General features: G+C 34.6%; 2 protein-coding genes and 1 long non-coding RNA gene across 6 annotated transcripts in view; 2 read left to right on the forward strand and 1 right to left on the reverse strand.

Moving 5' to 3' along the window:
* Window positions 1–27,010, forward strand: part of LOC149569269 (uncharacterized) — a 103,343-nt gene that overhangs the window by 75,014 nt on the left and 1,319 nt on the right. The window lies entirely within an intron of this gene.
* Window positions 3,357–6,705, reverse strand: LOC149569270 (uncharacterized). Of its 2 annotated transcripts, XR_016361742.1 has the most exons (4): window positions 6,454–6,705; window positions 6,045–6,289; window positions 4,561–4,650; window positions 3,357–3,740 (listed from the first exon to the last, which is right to left on the reverse strand). It is a non-coding gene; the product is annotated as an uncharacterized LOC149569270 (long non-coding RNA). The 2 variants fall into 2 exon arrangements; XR_016361741.1 differs by lacking the exon at window positions 6,454–6,705 and having other exon boundaries at window positions 6,045–6,424.
* On the forward strand, window positions 25,064–26,182 carry LOC149569271 (uncharacterized). The gene is made up of 2 exons (XM_089817720.1): window positions 25,064–25,417; window positions 25,513–26,182. Exons 1-2 carry the CDS (start codon window positions 25,142–25,144, stop codon window positions 26,086–26,088), a joined length of 852 nt encoding a protein of 283 aa, XP_089673846.1. The 5' UTR covers window positions 25,064–25,141; the 3' UTR covers window positions 26,089–26,182.

Genomic DNA, 27,010 nt, shown 5'->3' on the forward strand with positions numbered 1-27,010 from the left:
ATTAGTGTAGGAATCTGTTTCTGCACCTGAGTTTCCTTGCAAATACAAGATGGTAATATAAACCAAAGTCACAACTTGTTGTCTATATTAGCACAATTGCTCCCAATCACAACTTCAAATTTAATTGGTTCCCGTAGTCACTATGTTCTAAAATACATACAAGATTACCATGAATAAAAGACAATAAACTCAAATTGCAGTCATAGCTTCCAATTTGATTCTATCACATTGTTGTCTAGACACAACTTCGAAACAAAATGCTCTTTGTAGTCACTTTTATTTTCAAAATTGCACTACATAATCACAGTTATGTTTACACATGTTTGGTGGAGGTCTCTTGCATATAATATAGATGATATTTACAATGAGGGGCGCTCCTTTATATAGGCAAAAGATTGAGAGAATGTACGAAAAGGTGGGAGAAACTGAACCACCTTGACTAAGTCAAACGAGGAAAGAAGATTTATTGGATTACATGATTGAAGGTTTGTGTAATCAGATTACATACAATCTATCTTTTGAAACTACTAAGCTGAAATGTTAAAAATATAAAGAAAATGTTGGAGAACATTGAATCAATCTCAAAGATTGTCAATAAAAGCCTTATATTTGGCAATACAAGCATGGAGCAAAGGATGATCAAGAATTTTCATCTTTAGTGAAATGAAATCAAGCTTTACTATATTTGTGTGACAAGTTTTGACAATCCAATAGTTCTCTGCAATGGAGTCCAATAGGTGTTTCGTTGTAAACTTGTATGTCGTGAATTTATTCATTCTATGTGCTCCAAAATTGTCTGATTTGAATTCAGCCTTGATCCTGTCAGTGAATTTTAAAGTGATCTCCTCTTTGCCTAAAAAATTCTCGTACTTGGTTTGCATTCCATCAACTTTAGATCACCCATGATCTCAACTTCCACAGTTTGGCAGCTTTCAAGGGCTTCTCGGACCTCCGGTAGTAGTCTTTCCATTACTTGTTCCTTGTGACTCATGAGTCATTGATATTCATAGAACATGTCCATAGATGGAATGATGTTACATGTGATTAAAACATCAAAAGCAACTTCTAGTATTTTGTCCCATATACTTAGATCTTCGTTTAGGGTGTTTGTTTCTTGATTGAAGGAAGCAAGCATATCATGAAGCCTTTCTTCAATACCTCTGATACAGTCAAGGACCTTGAGCATGTCTTTTATTGATTGGACTCCCGCTATGATGATTTCCTAGAACCAGTTCTTAGCTTCTTTAGCCCTCCAATTCATTTGATTTGAAAGTGACGTGGTGACAACAGGTTTTGAAGATTGTTGGCAAATGACCTCATGAAGGTGAGCATTTTGCAACTTCGGCTGATTTTGCTTCTCCTAGAGTTTTTTGTTTGTCTTTCAGAATTTATAGACTGCATTCTAGGTGTCCTATTGAAACCCCTATTGTGATTGTTTTCTAGGTTCAATTTGGCGAACTTGTAATTAGAGAGATGAAGCTCTTCGTGTTGCTTGTCCACTAGAGGTTCCGCAATCTCAACATATTTAGTTTTCTTAGTATCAACAAGGATTCTTGCGACAACTTTTGCCTTTCACATTGGAAGCTTAGACTTGTTCTTCTTTGAAGGAAGATCATCTCGTGGTAGGTCGGTCTTTCTCCTCTTCGTAGTAATGCTGCCTAACTATGCAGGCAAGTTGCAACTTTCATCCGCTGAAATTGTTATGGTAGCTATGAAAGATATTGATCTTGATAATATCTACCTCATTATGCAGATCTATCCATAGTCATACATCCTCCATGCAGTGAACATGGGTGAATGCCCTCGTCATTTTAGAATGCATACCTCTAAAATGTAAGTCTGCCCTAAATTTGAACTTCTTCAATACTATCAGCTGAAGTTTAGACTCCATGGCCTTAGTCTTATATCTTGAGATAAGTGAATACTTGCGGATTTGGAGAGGATTATTGGAAGAAATCCTGAATCCTTGTCTATGTCATTTGGTTTGATATGACTGGACGGAGAGATGTTGGCTTGCCAATTCCTTGAGGATTATTCTGTCAGTAGGATACCTTGGTAATATGTACAATTCTCCTTCGAAGTAACCAACTGTCATGTAAGTGAAAGTTGGAAATTGTAGGAATATGCATCCGTACTGATTCATCTTTTCCCATGCCTCATTTGATACTCTTTTTGTTACCAACTTGTTGAAATGCCCATAGAATACATCTTGCACCCTTTTGTAGTGATGTTTACTTTTTGTGAGAGTGAGCTGTTCATCGTAAGTCCAGATGGGAACTAGGGCTCGGTCTCCCTTGGTAGAGAGTCTTGAAAACGTTCCCATAGTTGTAGTAATGTAAACCAAATATGTATTAATGTGAAATGAGAGGGAGCACTTCACACGAACCAATTGTTCACATAATGTTGTACCAATGATTTCACTCGAGTAGATGTGTTCTCTTCTTTCGAGAATCAGGTATGTGAATTTGTACATCTAGGTCTTAAAGTGATTAGATTCTTTGAGACCACAGACTCTTCTTAAAAGGGTGACCAGATCATTGATCTCTTGGGAGAAATCAAATTTGTGTATGCCATTTAGAGAAGTTTGACCTCTTATTGATCAACCACTTGGCATTAGCATGCCTGAGATAATCAGTTTTATTTTCATTCCAGCATTGCAGGAGTTTTATTTTGTCAAATCCATATAATATGGAGTTTCAGGATCATTGAATATGTTCTCAATTACGCCTGGATGCAAGCTAAAAATAACTTTCTCATCTGCATCCTTTACTATTTTGGATTTGAGATCAAAGTGGTTGGTACATTCAAACACGAAGTCGGGTTTGAGGTCTGCCATAGGAAAGGTGGAGGCCAAAGTGGATGTGACTTCTTTTGATCGACAACTTGTCTTGGTTGGAAGACATCTTGATTCTCTACAAGAAATTCACTATGTCCACATGACCAATATCTGTATATGTGATCTCATCAAAAGATGAAACATGGGACATAGTTATGTGTGCTAGATCCTTGTCATACTGGTATTTCATTTTCCGTTTGCTTTTGGGAGGTGTGGATTTCTCGAACATATCTCAAGCTACAAAATGACAGTTCCGTAGAGTGAATACATCATCGGATGGGATTGGATCTATGAAAGCTTGGGGTTCAAGTCTTAATTGTTGAAAGTTTAGCATCAATCAAAGTAATATTGAGTATCTGAATCTATTATGCTTTGATATATATATATATATATATATATATATATATATATATATATATATATATATAACTTAGACAAGAGATGATTCAAATCAGGCATATATTACTACTGCTATTGATTCACCTCAGGTTATTGCCATTATTGATATTACTATTGCTACTGATTCACATCGGATTACTTTCAATTATTGATTGTCATCATTGATCAGGGATCAGGCTTCATTTGTCTTACCGTCGATATACATTAAGAGTATTATCGAACATGATTAATCACTGAGTGATTATGGTTCACAAATGGTTGATTATGACCATGTAGGGTCATGACCCTACGTGGCCTTTGGCCACATAGAGTCATGCCCCTACGGGGACATAACCCTTCACCTTTATATATATAGTTACTCTTATCGGTGGACAAGGCAAATGAAAGACATAACATACTTTCAGTCCCAGAATCAACAAAGTAACATTGCAGATTACAAACCACATTCTTGTCAGCATTCAACATTCCAGTCACTGCATATCGGAAGCATTCTGAAGGCATCTACCTGTTGCATTCAATTAACCCAAAGTAAGTAAAGTCTGATATAAATCTGATATAAATCTGTTATATATATTTAACCACTGTTATATATATATTTTTAAAACTTTTTAACCACTTATATATATTTCACATTCTCAATTTTTTTTTGACTGTTTAAACATCTACGCAGATCTGTCACATCTCAAATAAAACTTAAAAGATCACTCTTGTTGATATCTATCACCTTAATTTCTGCCCCTGGCCATATATAGGGAGAACTTTAGTTATGACAATCAAAGGTGCATTTTTGTGTATGAGAGCTTTGATTTCATATAAACTAGAGAGCTAAAACATTACATTTTAGAGAAGAAAGAACATCACATAAAACTGATTTTTTTGACAAGCTTTTTCTGAAAATTTATTTCTTTATTGATCATATATGTTCAAATGTTTCACACTAGCTCTGAAACTAGCTAAAGTGAAAATTTAAGTTTTGAATTTGAAAGCATGAATACATATGTAAAAAAAGAAAAGGGCATAAAGAGTCATAGGGGCCAGTCATTGCCTGAATGATTGGCAATGTTGCTACTCGCTTTGACCATGCATGCTCTGGATGGCTAGAGAGCTAAAACATTACATTTTAGAGAAGAAAGAACATCACATAAAGCTGATTTTTTTGACAAGCTTTTTCTGAAAATTTATTTCTTTATTGATCATATATGTTCAAATGTTTCACACAAGCTCTGAAACTAGCTAAAGTGAAAATTTAAGTTTTGAATTTGAAAGCATGAATACATATGTAAAAAAAGAAAAGGGCATAAAGAGTCATAGGGGCCAGTCATTGCCTGAATGATTGGCAATGTTGCTACTCGCTTTGACCATGCATGCTCTGGATGGTTTGTTGTTCGTGTTTTCCCGTGTTCTAGTGCCAACTCCTGCAATCACATGAAAACATGGAATTAGATCCAATGGATCTAAGCAATGACCAGCCTATCTTATCATTATACCCCACACATGCATCCACATTTCCAAAACAAACCCTGATCTGCTCTCTAACTAATTTGTCTTATGCAGTAAAACATATCCCAGCTTGTTTAAAAGAGACAGAAATACATTTTGAAATGATCAAGTACTAAATATCAACATCAACAAGCAAGCATCTATATATTGCATCATTATAATGAATTATTCAGTGATGCTGGATAAACAATATACATGGAAAACATTGCATGAAATCAAAAGAGACAGCAGGAGTTACAATTGATAGTCAAACTGAAGGTAAAGATCAAGTGCATGGACAAAGGACATATAAGAGCAACAAGTAGCAAATTTGGAAATAAGTATGATAGGAGCACAAGGATAGGTAAACACAGCATATATGTAAATAGATCAAAATCAGCAATATGTTTCCAAAGGTCATTTTCATGTTTTTAAAGCATCAAAGCAAACAGAGAAATACACTTGAACAACTTATTTGGTTGTTCAAAGTGCAATTATCAGCAAAATGTACCAAATCAATACGCAATAGTAGAGGCAATATCAGATGAGCTAATCATTGAATTAAGAATACAACAGGGCTTTCAGATATTTTCAAGCATTCTCATAAGAGTAACATGCCAAGTGCAGATATCAGTCAGGTTATTCATCATACCAAGGTACTAGTTTTAAGGGACTGTTGTAGCAACACTTTAAACAGTAAAATGGAAAGAATGCATGCTGTTGGGTGCATTTTTGTGATAGTAACATTAAATCTCTCTTTATTTTCCTGAAATTATGACAGGGAGTGTCAAATGGTTATGAAATGCAAGCAATTTAAGTGCACAAGAAGCAAACATGCGTTTAAAAGATCAAAAGTCTTAATTTCTGAGTATTGTTAACATGTTCCTATATGTCTATAGAGAGCAGCTGTTATCAAAATATTCAAGAAAAATATAAGCAAATTTGGAGGTAATGTTTCTTGGAAGTAGTGAAACATCTTCAACATTTTACATGAGTAAATATGCCATACCATGATTATCTTCAGTAAATGAGAACAAAAAATTGCCCAGAAAATGCTAAGTTCGAGCTCTAGATTTGTACAAAAGATATTCATTTCCATTATAGGGCGGCATGTCCAAGTTTGACAGCAAAAATGCTCATACTCAAAGCATGAAAGTACAGAAGAAAGTGCAATAATCTTCACCCAAAAGCGCAGAGATAGATCTGCTATTCAAACTCAAAAAAATGCATGAAAATGTTTTTTTCCCTGCTTAAAGCTTCAAGAAAACCCCTCCATATCTTTTCATGGCAAACAGCGTGAATGCAAGAGGAATCAAGGCCAGAAAAGTACCCAGAAATCTGCCATTGAGCCCAAACAATGCCCACCTACAAAAAAATTGCCCAGCAAGAGTAAAATCGGGCTACTGAAATCTCCAAAAGGCCTCACCGAAACCATTTTCTCTTTTATGGCAGCTGCAAAATGTGCATGTAATAGGTCTGAAACATGAAATACAAAGGAGAAAGGATGCTGAAAATACTAGCAAAACTTCAGCAGATCTCCATTATTTCTCCTCCAAACCCTCATCCTTTCCATGGCTGCTGAAGCTCACGCAAGAGCAAAAAATGATATGAAAAAATGAGTATGTTTTAGGGTTAAAACCATATTAACAAGAATTGTGGCGATTGGCGTGATTCAGTGATTCAATTCAAGCCAAATGATTTTTTGTGAATCAGTGATAAAGGTTTTATGAAATAATTACTCATTAAATTTCAAGGGTTTTTTAAATTTGCCGATTTGTGGCCGATTCGATTCCTCCTTGCCGATTCTGATCTGTTTCTGATACACATTACTTAGGTTAAAACCCCTAATATCTTCCTCACATGTTTAGGTGAATGAGGAAAGGTATTCGTGCCTTTTTCCAAGTTTAATCTTTTTTGCCGATTCTCATGTATCATTGCAAGAATAGGCATGTTTGCCTTTATTCTTTCCGTGTTAATCTCCTACATACCCTTTGAATATGGGTTTTAAAATGCAAAGTGCCAAAGTGGTAAAGTTCCCAAGTTTATTAAGGTAAATACTATTATTAATCAAAGTGATATAATTATAAATCACTTGGTTAATATTTAGTTTTAAAGCTCGATAATATTTATTGACTTTTAATATAATTTTTTTTTATAACACATTTAAATATTAATTGAGGAAATTATAATATTAATAAAAAATATATTATATTGATATATTATTTGATTTAATGTTAATTCAATAATATTAATATAATTAGTATTTGTCATTAAAAAGTTATATATTTTTGATTTGAACATTAAATGTTTTATAAATAATTTTTTATTATATATTAAAGGTTAATTGATATTTTTGGGAAGATGATGAAGAGATGGGATGGAAAGTCAGTTGAAGAGTTATTGAATATCAGAGACTTTGGGAAGTCTTTTTGAGGGATATGACTATATCTAAATGGGCATTTATGATGATATTTTGGGGCCATGACTTTTGGGCCATATTTACACCCTTTTTGAAGATTTTTGAGGGGCTCAAAAGTGGTGTTGGAGGCTGAATTCAGTTAAGGAGTTACTGCTCTCCAAAATATAGTTGAGTATGAAAAGAATAAGTATGTTTGAGTCTCATTTGTAAGGGTTCCCACTTTTTTTGTAAGAGAGCTATTGTTGTGATTTCTTCTGGAATCCTTCATAGTTTGTATACATATTGCTTTATAACAATTATGGGAATGCTATTGTCCTACCCTTTGAACCTTCGAATGGAAGAGTTGTCATCAGTGCGATTCATCTTGAGTCCTAAGTGATAATCCTTTAGTTTTTTAACATCTACAAAATGAGTAATTTGTTATCAGAATTGTGTCATGTTTGAACTATTTCAGGAAGGTTTCATTGTGTTAAGGGTATCAATCTCATTTCAAGTTTGGTGCATCACCTTTGTCTTAAGTTTTAATTTTGTTATCTTTCTATCTCTTTCCCTCCCAAATTTTAAGTTATGTTTGAAGAGAAAATAAGTGAAAGCATCTCATAGGAACCGACCTAGAACCCGAAGATCTACTCTAATTTTGGGTAACCGACAGACACAGGAGTATTTCCATGTGTCTCGAAGTGAGTGAGTTTTAAAACTCAATCAAGTGTCTACTTTTATGAGATAACAATTTTGGCACACTTGGTGGGATAGTTTGGGCTTTTTGAGTCCATATATTTTCATTATATTGCTGTTGTTCGATGTGTACAACACGAATTTCTACTTTTGGAGGCAACAAAGACACACACTAGGCGACTCTGGAAGGATATCTATTGGTTTCAATCAGATAAAGTGCTGGTATATGGAAAATCAAAACCTGATTTTTCTGGTTTTCAATGTTTTGAACGATATTCCTGCTTATTTGAATTTTTCAGCATATGTTCTTTTCATACAAGCATGCTTTATCACCCTCATTTCCATTAAATTCCTCGCCATTTCACATTCTGCCAACCACGTCAAGAAGCATATGCTGCTGGTTATACCCAACAAAATATAAAAAATCATATAGCAGCAAATACCCATCAAGTTCCATACGTTTACTACCACCTCATCCCTACTCAAGCTTTTTGGCAACCTTCCAATCAATATCATAACCCTCATAAGAACCAGTTTGTTTCCAACTGTCATGCTGATTTTCAGAATCATTCTCAGCATATTGTAAACATGAGCTTAGATGATTATTTGTTATGGTTTCAAGAGGAGATGAGAAGTATTGATAGGCAACAAGGGTATCATATGGAGCATGATGAATCGGTTTACGAATTCTGCCAAAATTAGCAAGAGATGGATATGCAACAGAGGCAACATGACGAATATCTTGCAACAAAGATAGCTGTAAGAGAAGAGCAGATAAAGTTTCTATTTTCTCGACTTTAAGAGATAAAGACCCTATCCCCTAGCGTCCTGTTAGTGAATAGATTGTCTTTCTAATTACACAATGATAATTTTCTCTATGCCCAAGACTTGGAAAGTACGAAACTGTTGACAACATTAGAGAAAACTTCATGTTATTTGTTTTCTTTCTGTATTTATAGGTATAGCTTCCTTTATAAGACTTGTCAATGAATTAAAAACCAATTTCGCACTTTTCCCAGAAAGCGCATAAGTTACTCTCACATACTACTAGGTAGTGAGTTGATAATTCATTCATACAATAAAGATAAAAAGCTCACAATCTTTTCACCATAACCACTTATTCAAAAGAAATTGAATGCTACAACTACTTCATAATAACTATTCAAGAAAATTGATCAATGTATATTGCAGAAGAAACAAAAATAGATATCTCAAATGATAAATCAAATGTTCGCAAAGTAACAATGATTTAATCACTTCAAACACCAAGTTTTAAAGTGGGATCAAAGACGATATATATATATATATATAACTTCTTTCCTGCACACAGTCATTCAAAAAACAAATATATATATGCTATCTGTCTATTGCTATTCAAAAAGTACCTATTTTATCAAAGTATTTTCTATCTTTCTATTCTAACCCTTAATTAGTTAAATGCACCAACATTTATAGCCTTTTTACATATCCGAAAGGCCTCCATTAATGCCCAGCGATTTCGGTTGAAACAGTTACGGTAAAATAAAAACAATTAAAAAACAGTTGCAAAAGATGCAAAAGACACAACCGGAAGTAACTATCTCGATCAGATTTTATCGCCAGCCTTTTCCCCCTTGCCCATAGTTTGTCTTACCAGCTTCCAACTTTTGAAGGTGTTCATAAATTCCTGCATTGCATGAGAATGGGGGTTCTTCAAACTCAATAGCTTAGGCCTACAAGCATTTTTTTACCATTTGAATTCTTTGATCTTCAGACTCTGTCGCGGCATGAGGTTCCTGTTTAAACAGAGCATGGATTCAATATTTGCTGGTGTGGTGAAATCACTAGCAGTAGGCGATTCATTATCTTTAATCTTTGCAATAACATTATTGAAGCTTTTTGTTAATGCTTCAGAATACATGTTGCCATCATCAAACTCTAGAATTCCTGTAGGATTCACTATGTTTATATCCTTAAGAAGCTCCTCATGCATCCCAACAATCTTGTTTTCAATGGATTGCATTTCTTTAATAGCTTCTTTGTAGATTGATTCTTTCTAGCCCATATTATTCTTCATAATGAATAACATACAAGAATCTACAATTTTCATAGGGTTCTCACATATTTTGCACCCTTCAACCTAAGATTCTATTTTTCTTTATAGCTCATGTTTGGATGGCATTCACCATATGTCAAAAATCATGCTACATTAGAGAACTAGGGGTCTGTTGAACTTACTAAGAAAATAGTGGTCGTTTCTTTATTATTGTCAGAAGACGAATCTTTGTTTTCGGCCATCAATTTGCATAAACCTCGTCCTCTTACTAAAGTGGTAGGCCTAATAGTTAAATCATAGTCCTATACTTTAGTTACCCATACAGCTTTTTTATTTACCACAATTTCCTACTGAGTTAATATACTTTTTACCGTTGTTTTTGGCACATAGACAATTGAATGGGAATGCAGAATGTAATACCTGAATTGCTTCAACACCTTCACCACAGTGAATGCATGTTTTTCCATTTGGGTGTAGTTTAATTCATGCTTCTTCAAGGGAATGCTCATGAAAGCAATTGGGGCTTCATTGTCTTTATCATCCTTTTGAGTCATAATACTAGATAGAGTATGTTCTGAAGCGTAGTAGTAAATGATGAAATCTTTTTCAAAATTCAGACTCACTAGCATGGGAGCATTTGAAATGGCTGTTTTAATATCCTCAAAAGCTTTCTTGTCCTCTTCCTGCCATCTGAAGGTATCTTTTTCGCTCATCATACCCAACATATGTCTTACCTTTTCAAAAAATTCAAGAACAAAACTTCTTAAAAAATTGATTTGACCTAAGGACTTCAAATCACTTCTATTAGTGGGCAGTGCTAGTTTTTGTATTGCTTTCACCCTTTCTGGGTCAATCCTTATACCATGTTTAGAAATGATATGTCCGAGCAATTTGCCTTCCTCTACAAAGAATAGAAACTTTTTAGGGTTGAGGGATATACCTTGTTGTCTGTATCGGTCCAACACCATTCCCAAGTCTCTCAAGTGGTGTTTCCTTCTCTTAGAGTATATAGTCAAGTCATCAAGATATATTACAAGTGGTATTTCAGAGATAGATGCATACTTTCTACCAATACATCATCTACTTTTCTAAAATTTTCTAACACTTTATCTGTTTAAAGTAGGGGACAATTTTGATAGACTGTTATTTCCTCACTCCAAATTTCATAAGGTAGAGAAGTAAGGTTACTAATACAAGCAATGCAGTATGTGAGATAAGAGGCCATATAGAAATTTTCCTTAGACTCCTTAGCATGTTTAAGCTACGTTCTTAATAAGCTAGCGATTATTTCAGCCCAATCCATCCATTGCTCCCCCTTTAAAATGATCTCTACATAACGAAATATCCATTCCTCAAAAAGGAAGACATCGGCTGAACCCTTAACTCGGTGTAACAGCACTACAAGATCATGAATATGAGGTTTTAGATGATCTTTTGTGACTATCTTAGGTAGCCTTGAACCTCCACCATAATTAGTTGCTGTCCACTTCTTGGCTAGGATGTTATGGTATTCTCTTGGGGTTTCTTGGTACTTAGCTAGGGATTGGATGGGAGAAAATGCAGTGAATGTGCCTTCTGGTAGATGTAACACCAAAGCAATAGTTTCCTTGGAGATTGACAACACAGGTTCCTCATCTTTGTTTAGGATACTTTTACTCCTCACATCATAATGATCAATACAGAGTTTGAGCAATTCAGGGCTTAACAGTGCAGGAGGGAAAGCTGCAGCTTCAGTCAGACCACTAGTCAAAATTTCCATACAACCATTCAATTCTTCGACTCGCTCAAGAAAATTCGACTGCAACTTTTCTAGTCTAACACCTTCTAAATTGGTATCACAAATAATTTATGTTACTCGGGGACGCATTTCCAGCAAAAATTGTCCCCGTCCCCACATCCCCTCGTCCCGGAAACTCGGAAACTTCTGGAAACCTTTCCCTTGGCTGTCCCATAAAATTAATGTTTCAGTTTTGATAATTTGTTTGATTTCCACTCTCATGTGAACTCTAAAGTTAAATTATTTAACACAAACATTATATTTTAAGGTTCTATAATTTATATAAGCATGCATTATCCACGTTTTTATATGAATATTTAAAATTTCCTTGTATATTTAAAATTTTCCCTACTTTTTATATAGCTGTTCCCACTGCCGTCCCTTGCTCTAAGAAAAAAAATTCTGTCTCGGAAACCTGTTTCCTCATCCCAATGTCCCCTCGTCTCGGAAACCTGGGGTAACATAGCAAATAATAGGTCTCTTGCATTCCAAACTAGAAACATTCCCAAAGAAATGCAACATAGATTTCATCTTAAACAAAGAAAGAAAGGGTCAAATTGATTCTATCTTGAAATGCGGACAAACAGTAGAACAAAAAGAACGTTAAATTGTGTTCTCACTTGCGACCTGCTGAGAGAAATAACCTCTTTTCTTGTCCCTTACTAGCTCCTTCTTCAAATCCTTTTTTCGTATGATAAACAAAAAAGGAAAATCTATGCTCTTTTTAAGGGAAAGAGAACATACATGTGAAATTACAGCCTCATAATGAGGCATTGATAACAAATCAACTGCAGCTAGGTTCACACGTTCAAAATCTTTTGATGTGACCTTTTTATTAAATACTTGCCTTTTTGGCTGTACTGACAATGACTAACTTCGTTTGACACCCAATCCTTCTTTTTCGGCAAAAGATCTCCCACTTTAAATCATGATGACGATTTGCCATGCTTGAAATTAAGGCACTCTTTTAAATTATTACCTCCTGATGTGGTAATTAATGCCATGGGAGAATGTCGGCTTTCAACAACCCACAATCAATTTCCGCCAAGGAGCCTTAGTGGTTGAACCGCTTTGAATTGCTTCGAACCAAGATTCAAAGGGGTTCGAAGTAGTTCAAAAGAACACTCCGAAGTCTTGCGCGAATTACCTGTCGAAAAGAAAGGTCAGCGTAGAACCTTTTGATTGAACTGCTTTGAACTACTTTGAACCGAGGTTCAAAGAGGTTCAGACAAACACAAGGAATGATGGGAAGCTTCGGAAGGCTTTGTACAATGTTTTCGATGACTGGGGAACACGAAGTGACGATAGGAAGCTTCAATAACTGGATGGCAATTTAGGAAAAGTTCAAAATAGGGCAACTCACAATATGGTAGTTGCAAAATTTGCATGTAATAGGTCTGAAACTTGAAATGCAGAGTAGAAAGGCAGCTGAAAATACAATAAAAACTCTAGCAGACCTCCATTATGTCTCCTCCAAACCCTCATCCTTTGCATGGCAGCTAAGCTCACGCAAGAGCAAAAAATGAAATGAAAAAAGAGTATGTTTTAGGGTTAAAACCCCTAATATCTTCCTCACATTTTTATGTGAATGAGGAAAGGTATTTGTGCCTTTTTCCAAGTTTCATTTTCTTTACCAAGTCTCATGTATTGTGGTAAGAAAAGGCATGTTTGCCTTTATTCTTTCCTTGTTAATCTCCTACATACCCTGGTGAATATTGGTTTTAAAATGCAAAGTGCCAAAGTGGTAAATTTCCGCAGTTTATTAATGTAAAAACCATTATTGACCAAATTGATATAATGATAAATCACTTGATTAATTTTTAGTTTTAAAACTTGATAATATTTATTAACTTTTAATATATAAAAAATTATTTATAACACATTTAAGTATTAAATGAGAAAATTATAATATTAATAACAAATATATTATATTGATATATTATTTGATTTAATGGGCATTTAATAATATTAATATAATTAGTATTCTTTATTAGTAAGTTATAAATTTTTCAGTTGAATATTAAATTTGTTATAAATATTTTGTTATTATATATTAAAGGTTAATAGATATTTTTGACAAGTTGACAAAGAGATGGGATGGAAAGTCAATTGAAGAGTTATTGCATTTTAGAAAATTTTGTAAGTATTTTTAAGGGATATTGTTGGGTGGATATTTTGCAATTGATAGTTTTGGGTAAAACTCTAGTCGCAAAATAGGAGGACCAGCCACAGCGTGTGAGATAGAGTCTCTCCTACCTTAAAGAGAAGTCTCCCACTTCTCACCGTTCCTTGGATCAGCTCAAGGTAACCAAAAAGTTGAGAGATTTTGTAAAAAGGGTGTTGCCAATATACTTTTTTCTTAACTTTCAAATAAGAATGCACTTACTCGTGGAGAGAGTAATGGGCAGCATTAATCTCTAACTACACTTCTATCAAGAGCTGGAAACTGTGATATCGATAAACCTTCACTAACTGAAAGGCTAGCTGAAATTGTAAAGGTTTGGCTTTAAGTCCGGTCCTACTTCTATATGGAAAAACTTTACAATTAGGGCACAAAAACTCCTAATAGTACAAAATAATTTAACTATTTTGCAAATTAAGAAAGAAGTATAAGCTACAGACAAAGCTTCTAGCTATATATTTCCACAACTGCTCCTAGTGAAAGCTTTGGCTCCAATTGCTTCTTAAATATTTTCTATTCAATTCACAAGATACAATTACCAATAACACAAGATAATAGGAATCAAAGATAACTTGGATGAATTATAGACAAAGCTTATAATTCACACAAATAACAATCTTACTTAATCAAAGTTAAGTCTCAAATGCTCCTTTGTATTCACTTTCTCTCAAAATAGTGCTTACACAAACAAAGTTTTGCTGGTACAATTTCTCCAGAGCTCTCTTGCATAAAGATAATGATAATATTACAATGAGGGGGCACTCCTTTGTATAGGCAAAGAAGTTGAGAAAAAGGAGGAGGAAAAAGTGGGAGCAACTCATCCAACTTTGACCTACTCTAATTACAAAAAATAAAGGGTTAGATGCAACTGCACATGCAACTCGCATTACATCCTTTTACATACATGTAACTCGCATTACATGTAATTATACATTTTCATGTAATGCATCTTCTACAACTACTAACATGAAACAAAACAACAATCTTAGAGATTGTTTCTCAATGCTTTGAATTTGACAATGAGGTCACGCATTGTGGGAAGGTCAATAATTTCCATAGTTTTGGATATGGCTTCAACTCTCATTGCATTTTCATATGCTGATTGCACAACTTTGGAATTTGCTGTTGTAGTGTCTAACAAGTGTTCTATCAAGGATTTATACAAAACAAACTTGTTCATCATGTGCGAACCAAAATCTTCAGAATTTACATCAGCATTGATCCTGATTGTATATTTGGAAGTCACTCTCTCTGCTGCCAAAAGATTACCAAAATCATCAGTAACACGACATCCCATCTGTTCCAAATCATAAGTAACACTTGTTTCAACTGCTTGACAATCTCCCAAGGCCACCTGCAACTTTGTAATCGGCTTCCTTAATGTCTCCTTGTAACCAATGAGCCCTTGAAATCTAAAAAACATTTCACATGATTGAAGAATATCATATGAAATCATAGCATCCAGATCAAATTTTATGATTTCATTCGAATTATCAAAGATTTCTTTCAGGTTATCTACTTTTAGTGTCAAAGGAGAAATCAAGTTTTGTTCCATTTCATTCATCTCTTTGACACGTCTAGGAACTGCAAGTGTCTTTGTGATGGCTCAAACTCCATAAATGATTTCTTGTATCCAAGACTTAGTAGCTTCAATCAGCTTTCTTTCTTTAGACGTTTGAGACATAACAACAACACTTCGAGAAGATTGTTTCTGAATAACCTCATTCAAACGAGAGATCTCTGGTTTCAACTGATTCATCTTTTCCCAAAGCTCATGATTACTTTTTGATAAATTTGTCAATGCATCCTCAGCATCTTGCAAGCAACCTAAACGTCATTGCTTTCCAACTTCAACCCTAGTAATCTTGTAATCAGAATGAGTAAGTTCTTCAACAGGTTTATTTACCAAGGGCTCAACAACCTCAACAAATTTGGTTGTATCAGAATCAACCAAAATTTTGAAAACAATCTTATCTTTCAAGGATTTAGATTTAGTCTTCTTAAGAGGAAGATTATTAGGAGGAACAACCACTTTCTTTCTCTTTGTTGTTATTTTACTCAACCATGCAGGCAGGCTGAAACTTTCATCCGCAGAAACAGGCACAGTGGAGACCATTGGCATTGATCCAGATTGTATATCTGTAGTGATTGAGCAAGATTTAGTCTGTACAGCTGAAGGCATAGGAACATGCTAAGAAGATTCCATCATGAAAAGCTCGAATCCTGTCAAAGATGTATCAAGTTGGGAAAGTTGACCACTGGTAAGAGTTGGAAAATCTTCAAACACATTTGCTAAATGATCATATTGTTCATGTGCAAGAGCACGAAGAGCAGCATAGGAAATAGGAAGAGCCATGGTATTAATCTCCGAGATTGGAATGGAAGGAGTAAAAATAGTGGAAAATGAATCCACATCATCATCAACCTCATGCAAAAATTGTTGTTCATGTATTCAAGACGTATAGGCTTGTGCAGGCTTTGGGGGAGATGTGATCATGATTTCTCCTTCTTCATCTGAATCTTTGTTATCAGATTCTGTTTCCAATTCTTCTTCTAATTTTGTCACTGATTCTTGAATTGGCTCAGGAACTTGAAATGATTTATTTCCTTTTCCACTCTTCAATTTGAATTTAAAGGAACCCTTGGCACTCTAAGATGAGGCACCATCTTTCCCTATAATCTCTAGTTGTGATTTCCTTTCGGGAGGACCAAAACTTCCACAATCTTAGGATTTACTCTTTTAAGGCCTTTACATTTCAACCATTTATTAGTGTATACTAAGATGGATTGGAATCGGTCCATGATAGATGTACCTTCCTTTTGTTGCCATTGGATAGGAAAAGGGCATTTTTTATCAAAGCTGGTTGATGAAACTCTGAATCAAGAATGTCGCCATCATCTTCAACTTGAAAATTTGAAGGGATTTCCAACATGTTAAGATCAATTATTTGCTACAAGGTTAATTTGCAATAATCCATCTTCATGATGTCAAGTTTTGTCTTGATGTCTATCCAGATGTCTTCGATGCGATGAACATGAGTGTAGGCTCTTTTTATCTGAGAATTCATTTCTTGATAGTTAAAATCAAACCTAACCTTGAACTTTTTCAATGTAATCAACTGCAATTCTGCTTCCATATTCTTTGCTTTAGGGCTTGTTTGGTTGCTTGAATACAACCTGAATAGGCATTAAAAATTATAATATAAATTTTTTTGCCTGTTTGGTTGACGGAATTGGAATGGAGAATAGGAAAACGTATTCCTATTTTAGCCCCAAAATGAGCTTTCATCTATTCCAAAAAATACTTGTTATTGGAATGGGCCATTCCAATACTCAATCTCACTATGCCAAATTTAATAAGTTGTCGGGTCCGTAGTTGCGCGTGAGTGTCTTTTCGGGTAGAAGCAAAACTCCCGCTCATTGTTGATACAGTGGTTATTTGTCATTTTGCTGGGTGATTTTCGTTGTTGGTGATTTTCATTGGTAAGTCACTGTGTTTGTGTTCTCTCCATTAGAAATGGAATTGTTTTGGGTGGTATATCTTCTCATATTCACCTACATTGTTGATATGTTTTAGGTTCAGACATCTAAAACTTCGAAGTAGATTTTAGTCAGCATTTGAGCTAGGGCCGTGTCAGTAGATCTCGTGGTGTTTTAGGAATAAGTTGTATTTTTTTTGTTGTTCCTTAACCTAGTTTTATTTTTTCCTTCACTTGAAATCAATGTGGTTAGGGCTTTTTTCACAAACGACTTTCCTTCACTTGAAATCAATGTGGTTAGGGCTTTTATGCCAAACGACTATCTCTATTTTTACAAGTTTTATGACAGACCCCGAGTAAAGGATACTAAGGTGTGTAGGAATGAAACACGTAATATAAAAGTGGTCTCACAAGTTGAAGGGTTTCCATTGGAACTGAGTGGTTTGCCAAAATGTATGCCTTTAACAATCATCTACTTAGGTGACATAAAAATGGTTTATGTGCATCAACATACTTATAATTTTATTTTTATTTCCGAATTTGTGTTTGTGTTTTCATGTTCACAGTGTTAATCCATGATCAGTAATTTAAAATACGTTTTAAATTCTGAAAAATCCAATACAAAATAAGTTAGAAGTATTCTTTGCATATGCTGTAATCATTGCATTCTAGGAAACCATGTCTATGGTAGGCATTTTATCAAACAGTATTCTTTGCATATGCTGTAATCATTGCATTCCAGGAAACCATGTCTACAGTAGGCATTTTATCAAACAGTTCGCGTGCCTTCTCTATGTTACGACATTGTGCATACATGCTCAACAGGGTATTCACCAGGGTAACTTCAGAGTGAAACGCACATCTTGTTATATTGCCATGGATTTGCATACCAAGTTTTACAAATGCCACCTCAAAACATAGATATACAAGTGGAATTATTAGTTAAGGTACTGATATTTATTACACAAGTGGAATTATTAGTTAATGGACTGCTGAATATATATTGCACAGATCGAAATGTCCCTTTATGCCCAAGGATTTTAACTAGATATTAAAAATTCAACATATTTAAAAGTTTTTGTACCATATCTCTAGTTCATATTTTTGTGAATTATTCATACATGAGGATGTTCTGTAATTTTTTGAAGGTATGCTGTCAAAACATTCTCAAGTAACCGAAGGTACCAAACATTGTTTTAAGTTATGCTGTCAATTATTCTAATTCAATACATTTGCTATATGTTTTGAAATTATGATGTTTTCTTTGAATGAACAGATAATTAAATGCTTCATACCACAGACTGGATAGATAAGTTATTGTGGTGAAGCTATTGGGCACTTGTTTGTAAACAAACCTAGAATAATGATACTATATAAAAAGAGCAAGAGCTGCAGTGCAGCCAAGTTCCTGCCATAGATGGTAGAAGATTCATGCTCGAATGCAAAGTCTCTAGGACTAACTATAGTTGAAGTGGAAGGATGGTGATGGTTTTTCTTAGGTCATAACATTTGTAAAAGCCATGCCAAGATTGGGGCTATGGCTCCTATTAGGAAAGAGATCAGTTAAAAACACAATAAAATTTTCCTTGGGTCGATCAGTCCTCAAACCAGAGATATATCATATATCACTTCGTCCAATGGACAAATCCATAGACTGTTTATCTTGTAAGATATCAGCCTTATATTATGTGGAAATCCGAAAATATTAAGAGTACATTTATGGAAGAATTCACAACATTAGCAGTCCTCTTTTCCAAAATGGATTTCTTTGATACCTTATCAATAGTAACCTTTATAATGGCAATTGGTAGAGTGAAGAATATGGCAAAGGCCACATGAAAGGAGCACTCCCCACCACTGCAATTGAAGTTGATCCTTAAACCATTCACATACTGTAATGGTGACTGTTAAACTCGAGAGAAGAATTATGAAAAACCACCAGTCGGGTACTTATATGTACTTTCTCATGAGATTAGAGTGCATATCCATTTTTCTATCTTTGAAGTTATTGATCCTAAGATTCCATGTCTCTGCTATTATAAATTATTAATCATTAATCATCCTAAGATTACATATGTCTCTACTATCAAAAATTATGAATCATTAAGATGTGAACTACGTTATATAGAAGAGCCATAGGGAGTTGTTGTAGAACCTTGAGAATTTGTTGAATGTCCACTTGGACCTTGTGGATTTTGAAAGGATAATATCTCGTGGCTTTGTAATCCCTATCCATCCAGCATGTGTCATATAGTGAGTAGTCTATTGGGGATAAAATTCAAACATAATTATATCAATGTATGCTGGAAAACATCATCATCCTACATTTTTTGTTAAATTTGCAGACATCTCTCAGACTTTTGCTTGTAAGGAATCTTAGTATGTTTTGATGTACAATAGTTTTCAAATGTTAAGGGTCATAGATTGATGTACAATACTCTTCCAAAACTGATTGCTAGTTTCCTTTGGCATTTGAACTCTTTCATATTTTGCTGTTTCTGCTGTTATCTGCAACCTAAGTTTTAAATTTTAATAGTTTTAACGGTTGGCTATTTCAAAATTATGACAAACATCTTTCTCTTACCTGTATTCATAAGTAGTAACTTCGTTATGTTGTTGGAGGTCATTTGATGGATCTTATTGATGATATAGAAGTTCAAGGAGCCATAGTGAGGAAGATCAAGATCATGCGCATACTTGCTGTTTTGCTTGCCACCCTTGCAGTAGTCATAGTAGTATCTTCCCAAGAGGCTAGAAGACATAGGCATAAGCGAAGAAGAGCTACATGTCCTTTTTATAAGCGCATTATCCATTCTAATAACACAGATTGCCATGACCAACTACGCATGAGTAGAGTAGCCTTTTTCCACTTGGCCAAAATTCTAAGGCAAAAAGGGAGTATTCAAGATACAGTAAACATAACATTGGAAGATCAACTAGTGATGTTCCTCCACACCCTTTGTCACAATCTAAGGAATCAAAAGATTGGCCATAACTTTGGTCACTCAGGAGAGACAGTGAGTTGCCACTTCCACAAGGTCTTAAAAGCTATCTTAGCACTTCATAATGGTTATTTTTTACCCCCTCTTGCAACCACTCCTCCAAAAATTGCTAGGAACAACTGGTTTGATCCATATTTCAAGGTAAATATCCTAGTGACATGTATTTTGTTGCTAGAAACTTGATTATATTAATTTGTATTTGATAATAATATTTCTTATAATAGGATTGCATTGGTGTGCTTGATGGAACTCATATGCTAGTTAATGTTGATGTGGACATCCAAGCAAAATATCACGATAGAAAAGGCAATTTGTCACAAAATATTTTGGGTGTTTGTTCATTTGACTATAAGTTTCAATACATTCTTGCTGGTTGGGAAGGGTTTGCTGCAGATAGTCGGGTGCTTGCTTCAGCTCTCTCTAGATTAGATCCACTTGTGGTTCCACCTGGTATATGAATTCATATTTGAGATTATTATATTGTGATTATAATAAATCAAATTTTGTTTTCTCTATTTTGACTTTAACCCATATGCGCAGGAAAGTTCTATTTAGTGGATGTTGGCTATCCAAATGTACCAAGATTCCTTGCTTCTTATAGGTGTACGCGTTACCATCTAAAAGAGTTTTGTAGAGTGAACTCGATCAACAGTCCCCAAGAGCTATTTAACCACCGACACTCCTCTCTTAGGAATGTGATAGAGAGAAAGTTTGGTATTTTCAAGCAACGTTTTCCTATCTTGAGGCATGCAACATCCTATAATCTATTTACCCAAACAAAGATTGTTTTGGCATGTGGAATACTACATAACTTCAATACAATGGAGGATGGTCTTCCATCTGAAGTGGAAATTGAAGAGGATGATGATCGCGTAGGGATAAATGTGCCAATTCTTGAGACTTACGGGATGAATCAGCGAGATAGAGATGACTGGGGGAGATTTCGAGATGAAATAACCCGAAGCATGTGGAAAAACTACAACTCTCGAACTTAATTGTACCACAAAACTTGAACATTGATTTTCACTTTGTAGTAAATAGGAAACACACTCTATAGCATATGGGTATTGCACTCTTGAGTGAGTTTTTGTTGTGCTAATATTAATTTTGATAGAGAAATATTTCTACGAATATGGATTTGTGGCTTTAGTATGTATGTCTGTAAAGTGCCTTGACAATTTTTGAAGTTTTATCCTTGTTTTTCTGCCTTAGGAATTTTGTTAAACACTTTTCTTGCAGCCTCAGTTTGTTGATGTTTGTTGTTTTGCTATGATTTTTGAATGCCAATGATTGCAAAATAACTAATTGGAAATCAAAGTGATATGCAACTTCTTTTTATTATTTTCCAAATGCAAGTACATGAAATTCTGATGTAAAATGCACACCTACAGCCAAAAGCTATTTTCACAAACACTTGGCATGCATCTTATGAATGACTATGCAATGAGACGTTTTTACAAACATTTGGCATACAAATTGAACAACTGAATTAAGTTGATTTCCCTTCAATACTTCAATGTTTACAATGGCTGAATACTTTGGTAACAAAAAGACATATATTACTTGTCAAATGTATCCATCTACAATTGCCAAATGTAAATACCAAAAGAACCTGGAATAAGTAGTTGAGATAACATGCTTTTTGGCTTTGCTTTTTTCTGATTGCTTTTTCGGATCTGCTTTTTTGGACTACTTTTTCGGTTCTGCTTTTTCAAATTGCTTTTTCGGATCTGCTATGAAAACTGAAACCTTTCTCCTTGCCAACTGATGTCAAAAATTAGATGCACGGGCTGAACAAAAATCACTGAATATTATCTCCCAATTAATCAGAAATGAATTGGCTGAATACCAATTCCTCCACTCCCAACTAGTGTTGATATCTCACAACCGAAATTGGCACCTTAGAGTCTTCAAACCCTCAGGCAAGTATGCAAGCACTAAGGCTCTCAGCACAATAGATGAATATGCAACTCAAGATGTGTAAAATGACCCCCCAAAGGCTTTGTATATAGATTTCACAAGCAACTCCAAGAAGCTTCTAGAGGAATCCAACACTTTATTCTTTAAGTGACTTTTTGATATTTTATTATATTAGTCACTTTAATATTAAATCAATTAAATATAAAGTTACTTTTTAATATTTCATTGTTTAGTAACCTTATAAGTAATTAATCTAATATATCTTTTCCCCTGTATTTCTCCCTTTTTAGCCTCTGGGGAAAATAAAGGCTAAAATAAAATAAGTGGCTAGTGCCTGTCAAAAAGGGGACATTACAATGTCTGTTACTTGTATGAATAAAGTTATCAAACTATGGTATGTGATTTGTAGCTCATGAATGCTTATCTCCATTGCAGCGTTATATGTTCTACAACTTGGGCTTACAAGTTTTTTGATGCTTATCTCTATTGCAGCCTTATAAAAATAGTGGGGATTCTTTCAAAACTGAAGTTGTGTTACCAAATGCATTATGATTAATCTCTTAAAATATAGTATTCTATATTAATTCAATTCACAACTTATCTTTGATCAAAATTGATAGTTAAGAAATCTAGATGAGAACTTGAGCTGCGAACAAGCATTTGAGCTTGCATAAACAAAGGTAGGACACCTAGTAATTTCAGCAGTGGTTGACACCCAAATATTATGGTTGAAAGGAATTTCAAAGATTAGATTTTTTATAACTGCATAAAATTTCCCCTGCTGAGAACAGATTCTATTTGTTTCAATGTGTAGAATAATGGGAAGCGAGGGGCAACCATTGTGTAATCATAGAGGGGTCATGTGGAGGCACATGCCTTCATGTTTTTGTGGTTCCCATGCCATGAAAATCTACAAAATCTAGCCACATATCTGCTGCCTTTCAGTTTTTGTTGTTCCTCTAGGAGGAATCTGTTAGCTAAGTGTCCACAGTTTTCAAAATTATTCTATTAAAAAATATTGTTATCTTTTTTAGTTAATGTGTGCACACATCCAAACAATTTTCTTCCGTGGTCAACTAATTCTAATTTTTTGGTTTTTTATTTGCATTTCCCATTTGCTTCTTTATATTTTCAAATTTTTATTAGCTGCTCACTTTAATCTCCATTTATCTTTGGTGAGTTGGTCGCTACGTTTGCTTCTCTCTCTCTCTCTCCCCCTCTCACACCCCCTCTCCTTTTATTACTTCTTTTGTGCAGATTTTACCAGCTAGCTGTTAAAGAATATCCAACCATTTACAATAAAAGAGCCATTAGCTCATCTTTTCATTTGTCCTTTTTAATTTTCTCCTCCTAAGGCACTTCCTGCAATTCCTATACAAAGTTGTTTTTACATGGATGAACTTTAATATGATGCATATAAACTTGAGGTTTTTTCTTTTGAAATAGATATGTGAACAATCAGTCTCTCTATGGTAGTTTGCCTGTGGTAATTGATCACATGATATGCCGATACTAAAGGTGGTTAATTTAGGTGCCAAAGTCAAAGAAGGAGCACAGGCTTTAAAGTTGTCCATTATATTGAAAGTTATCTTTGGCTGCAAGCTTCAGACTGATTAGTTCATCTTTTCATATTTTTTATTTGTAATAGTTAAGATTAAGATGAAAGAGGTTCAATTCAGAGAAAACAATTGTTACTCCATTTGCTCAAGTTCATTATTCTTCAGAATTGGAGAAAGTTTTCTCTAAATAATTACTAAAAACATGGTCACTCCACTAAACATACATGTACAAGTTTGCATGCATTTTTTTCATCTATTGTGCTTCATATTAAAAGCAGCATAGACAGGGTGCTGTTTCTTTACACAAAATCTCAGAGGGTGCAAAGAAAGCACAATAGGCAGTAGTAGCACATTAACAGCAAGCTATGACTGTCAAAAACTTCAAACTAATACAGATAGCAGCATCATCAAAAAGAAACCAGTATCTCATGAAACCATATCTAGCGAACCTTTTAACATAACAAAATCTTAAAAGGAGGCCACTTTGGACTATCACCAGCATTGACATTTAAGCCACTCAGAGTATCGAAATCATAAACAGCAAGGTAAGAGTCTTATCATAGGACTCTCTATGGCCACCATTCAGAGTATGAAAATCATAAAGAGCAACTGAGTAAGAGTCTTAGATTTTTTGAAATCACACAAGGTTATGATATCCAGACTCTTCACCATGCCACATAAAGGCTCCAAATCTGACTTGCCACATGAAGGTTGAATTTCTGAAGTTGCATTTTGAGACCTTACTACATGGGCATGTCAGTTTCAACCTTGACCCAAAGTTTGCCACATGACATGGTGATTTCCAAAAACACTTTGTGGCACTTGGCACATCTTCTTGCTAAATCTGAAGGCAAGTTGCCATATAAACCTAAGAATTCCAAATTTCCATAAAATCACCTGCCACATGACTATGAAATTGCTGAATTTCTCAAAATCTACAAAATCTAGCCACATATCTAGGCACTCAATGGAAAACATCCCTCATGGATAAGCTATCAAACAACCCCACCACTTTTTGTGTTTTTAACTAATAACTGTATAAAAAAATTTCCCTGGTGAAAGGAATTTCAAAACTTAGAGTCTTTATAACAGGCTGACACCCAAATATTATGGTCCAAGGTTTGTAGTAAAGTTGTGAAGTACATCAACACGTTATATTTCCTTATGTCAATCATTATTTTATTGAAGGATATAATACCTTAATGGATGTGATTGTTGGTAAAGGACTAAGAAAAATAGCTAACACTACGATACCCTCATGAGATGTTGATTTTTTTTATGAAGTTTTGCAGTTCGCATTAGATTGCTGAATATGTTGTTCGCTCATCTCTTAACAAGCATGGAAGAGGAAGTTCGTGTTACTGCAGTTGACAAAAGAGATGGAGAGAAAACTGATAGATTTGGTCCTTGAGAAAATTCAGCTAGGAAGAAAAGCTGAAGGGGGGTTTAAGAAAACAGCTTGGACTACGGTAGAAAAGAAGTTCAATGAAGAGATGAATTTGAATCTTATAAGGGATAACATTAAGAACAAATTAAAAACATGGAAACAAAGTTATAGAATGATGAAAGCGCTGAAAAACATGAGTGGATTTTCATGGAATGAAAGTACGCAATGTGTGGACGTTGATGATAGTGTCTGGGAGGAGCTGCTGAAGGTAATGTTCTATAGACATTTTTTAAGTAAGTTATATATCGCTTTATCAATTGTAATGAAAGGCATATCTAATTCTTTCAACTTTCCATCATGTAGAGAAAAGATTTAAAAAATGCCAGAGTATACAAGAGACAACCGTTCACCTATTTCAATGAGTTAGCAATCATTGTTGGGAACGACATGGCTGAAGGAAATGCAGCTGCAACAGCTCAAGAGACCAAAGAGCACCTACTTGATGAGGCCATTGATCTTGATGATGATGGAGGCTTCAATATGCCTATGGATGGTACTCTGGATTTTGATGAAGATTTTCAGAATGTAAACAGTTCTATTCCATCCATTAGACAAAATCCATCTATGTCATCAACAAGGAGGCCAAAGAAAAGGAAGGAAAGGATGGCTTCTTGTTTAGATGTCATATGTGAAAGTATTCATAATATAGATGAGGGAATGGGTAGGGCTCACAATGTCAATGTTGATAAAAGGGAAACAAAGCGTGATATATCATGTGCATATGCTGCCCTTATAGCCATGCCTGGACTTAGTCCGCAAACATTAATTGTGGCATATGACTATTTTACTTCTGAGCCTACAAAAGCTTGGGCGTTCATAGAGATGACTGAAGAGGAGAGGGCAGAATATATTAGATATAAATTTGGAGGAGTTATATAATTTTCCAGCACTTTAATTGGAGAATTTTGTGCTTATTGTAATAAAACTTTTTATACATCTACATTAGAAATATTTGTGTTCAAATACTCGTCCATTGAGGAGATCCTAATTTTTGAGACTATTTATGAACCTACAATCTGTTTGAAGCAATCGAAATATATTGGATTTATCATGTTATCCTATTTTGCAAATTCTTGTTGTTGGCATTGTGTTAATGAAGACCTCATGCTTGTAGCTTCTTTGTTTCATTTTATGATTTGTGAAATTTGTGCTGGCTATGGATATCTATTGTAAGCAACTAGAATATTGTTCATTGTTAAAGTGGAGTTTATATATGCTTAGTTTTTCATATGTTTCTCAGGGTACTGTATACTGTTCAATGGTATGTAAAATACTAGTGCTTAATTTTTCATATGCTTAATACTGTTCATTGGTATGTAAAATATATATAAAATAGTATTGTATTTTTTCTACAGCAAGAGGTGACTTCTATTATATTGTTGTGCTGTTTTTCTCTATCAGTTACGACTGCCGTAAATACAAGCCTAATTCTATACTGTCTTAGGATTTTTAGTTGTAATATTATGTGCCATCCTGGCTTCTTCAAGATGATTTTTGACTTGTGGCATTTGTGACTTCTATTTATATTGTTGTGGTGTTTTTCTCTATCAGTTACGAGTGCTGTAAAAACTAGCCTAATTCCATATTGTCTTAGGATTTTTAGTTGTAATAGTATATGCCATACTGGCTTCTTCAAGATGATTTCTGATTTGTGGCATTTGTGACTTCTATTAATATTGTTATGTTGTTTTTCTCTATCAGTTATGGCTGCTGTAAATAGAAGCCTAATTCTATATTGTCTTAGGATTTTTAGTTGTAATATTATATGCCATACTAGCTTCTTCAAGATGATTTATGCTTT

This window comes from Cupressus sempervirens, chromosome 3 (assembly GCF_028749045.1).
Source record: "Cupressus sempervirens isolate cs-2001-9-10 chromosome 3, ASM2874904v1, whole genome shotgun sequence".
Lineage (NCBI taxonomy): Eukaryota > Viridiplantae > Streptophyta > Pinopsida > Cupressales > Cupressaceae > Cupressus > Cupressus sempervirens.

What these genes read in the sequence shown, in the direction of transcription:
- LOC149569271 (XM_089817720.1), top strand. Translation starts at nt 25,142, where the DNA reads ATGGAGAGAAAACTGATAGATTTGGTCCTTGAGAAAATTCAGCTAGGA. An exon ending in TCTGGGAGGAGCTGCTGAAG is followed by an intron (nt 25,418 to 25,512) that starts GTAATGTTCTAT and finishes TCCATCATGTAG; the next exon opens with AGAAAAGATTTAAAAAATGC.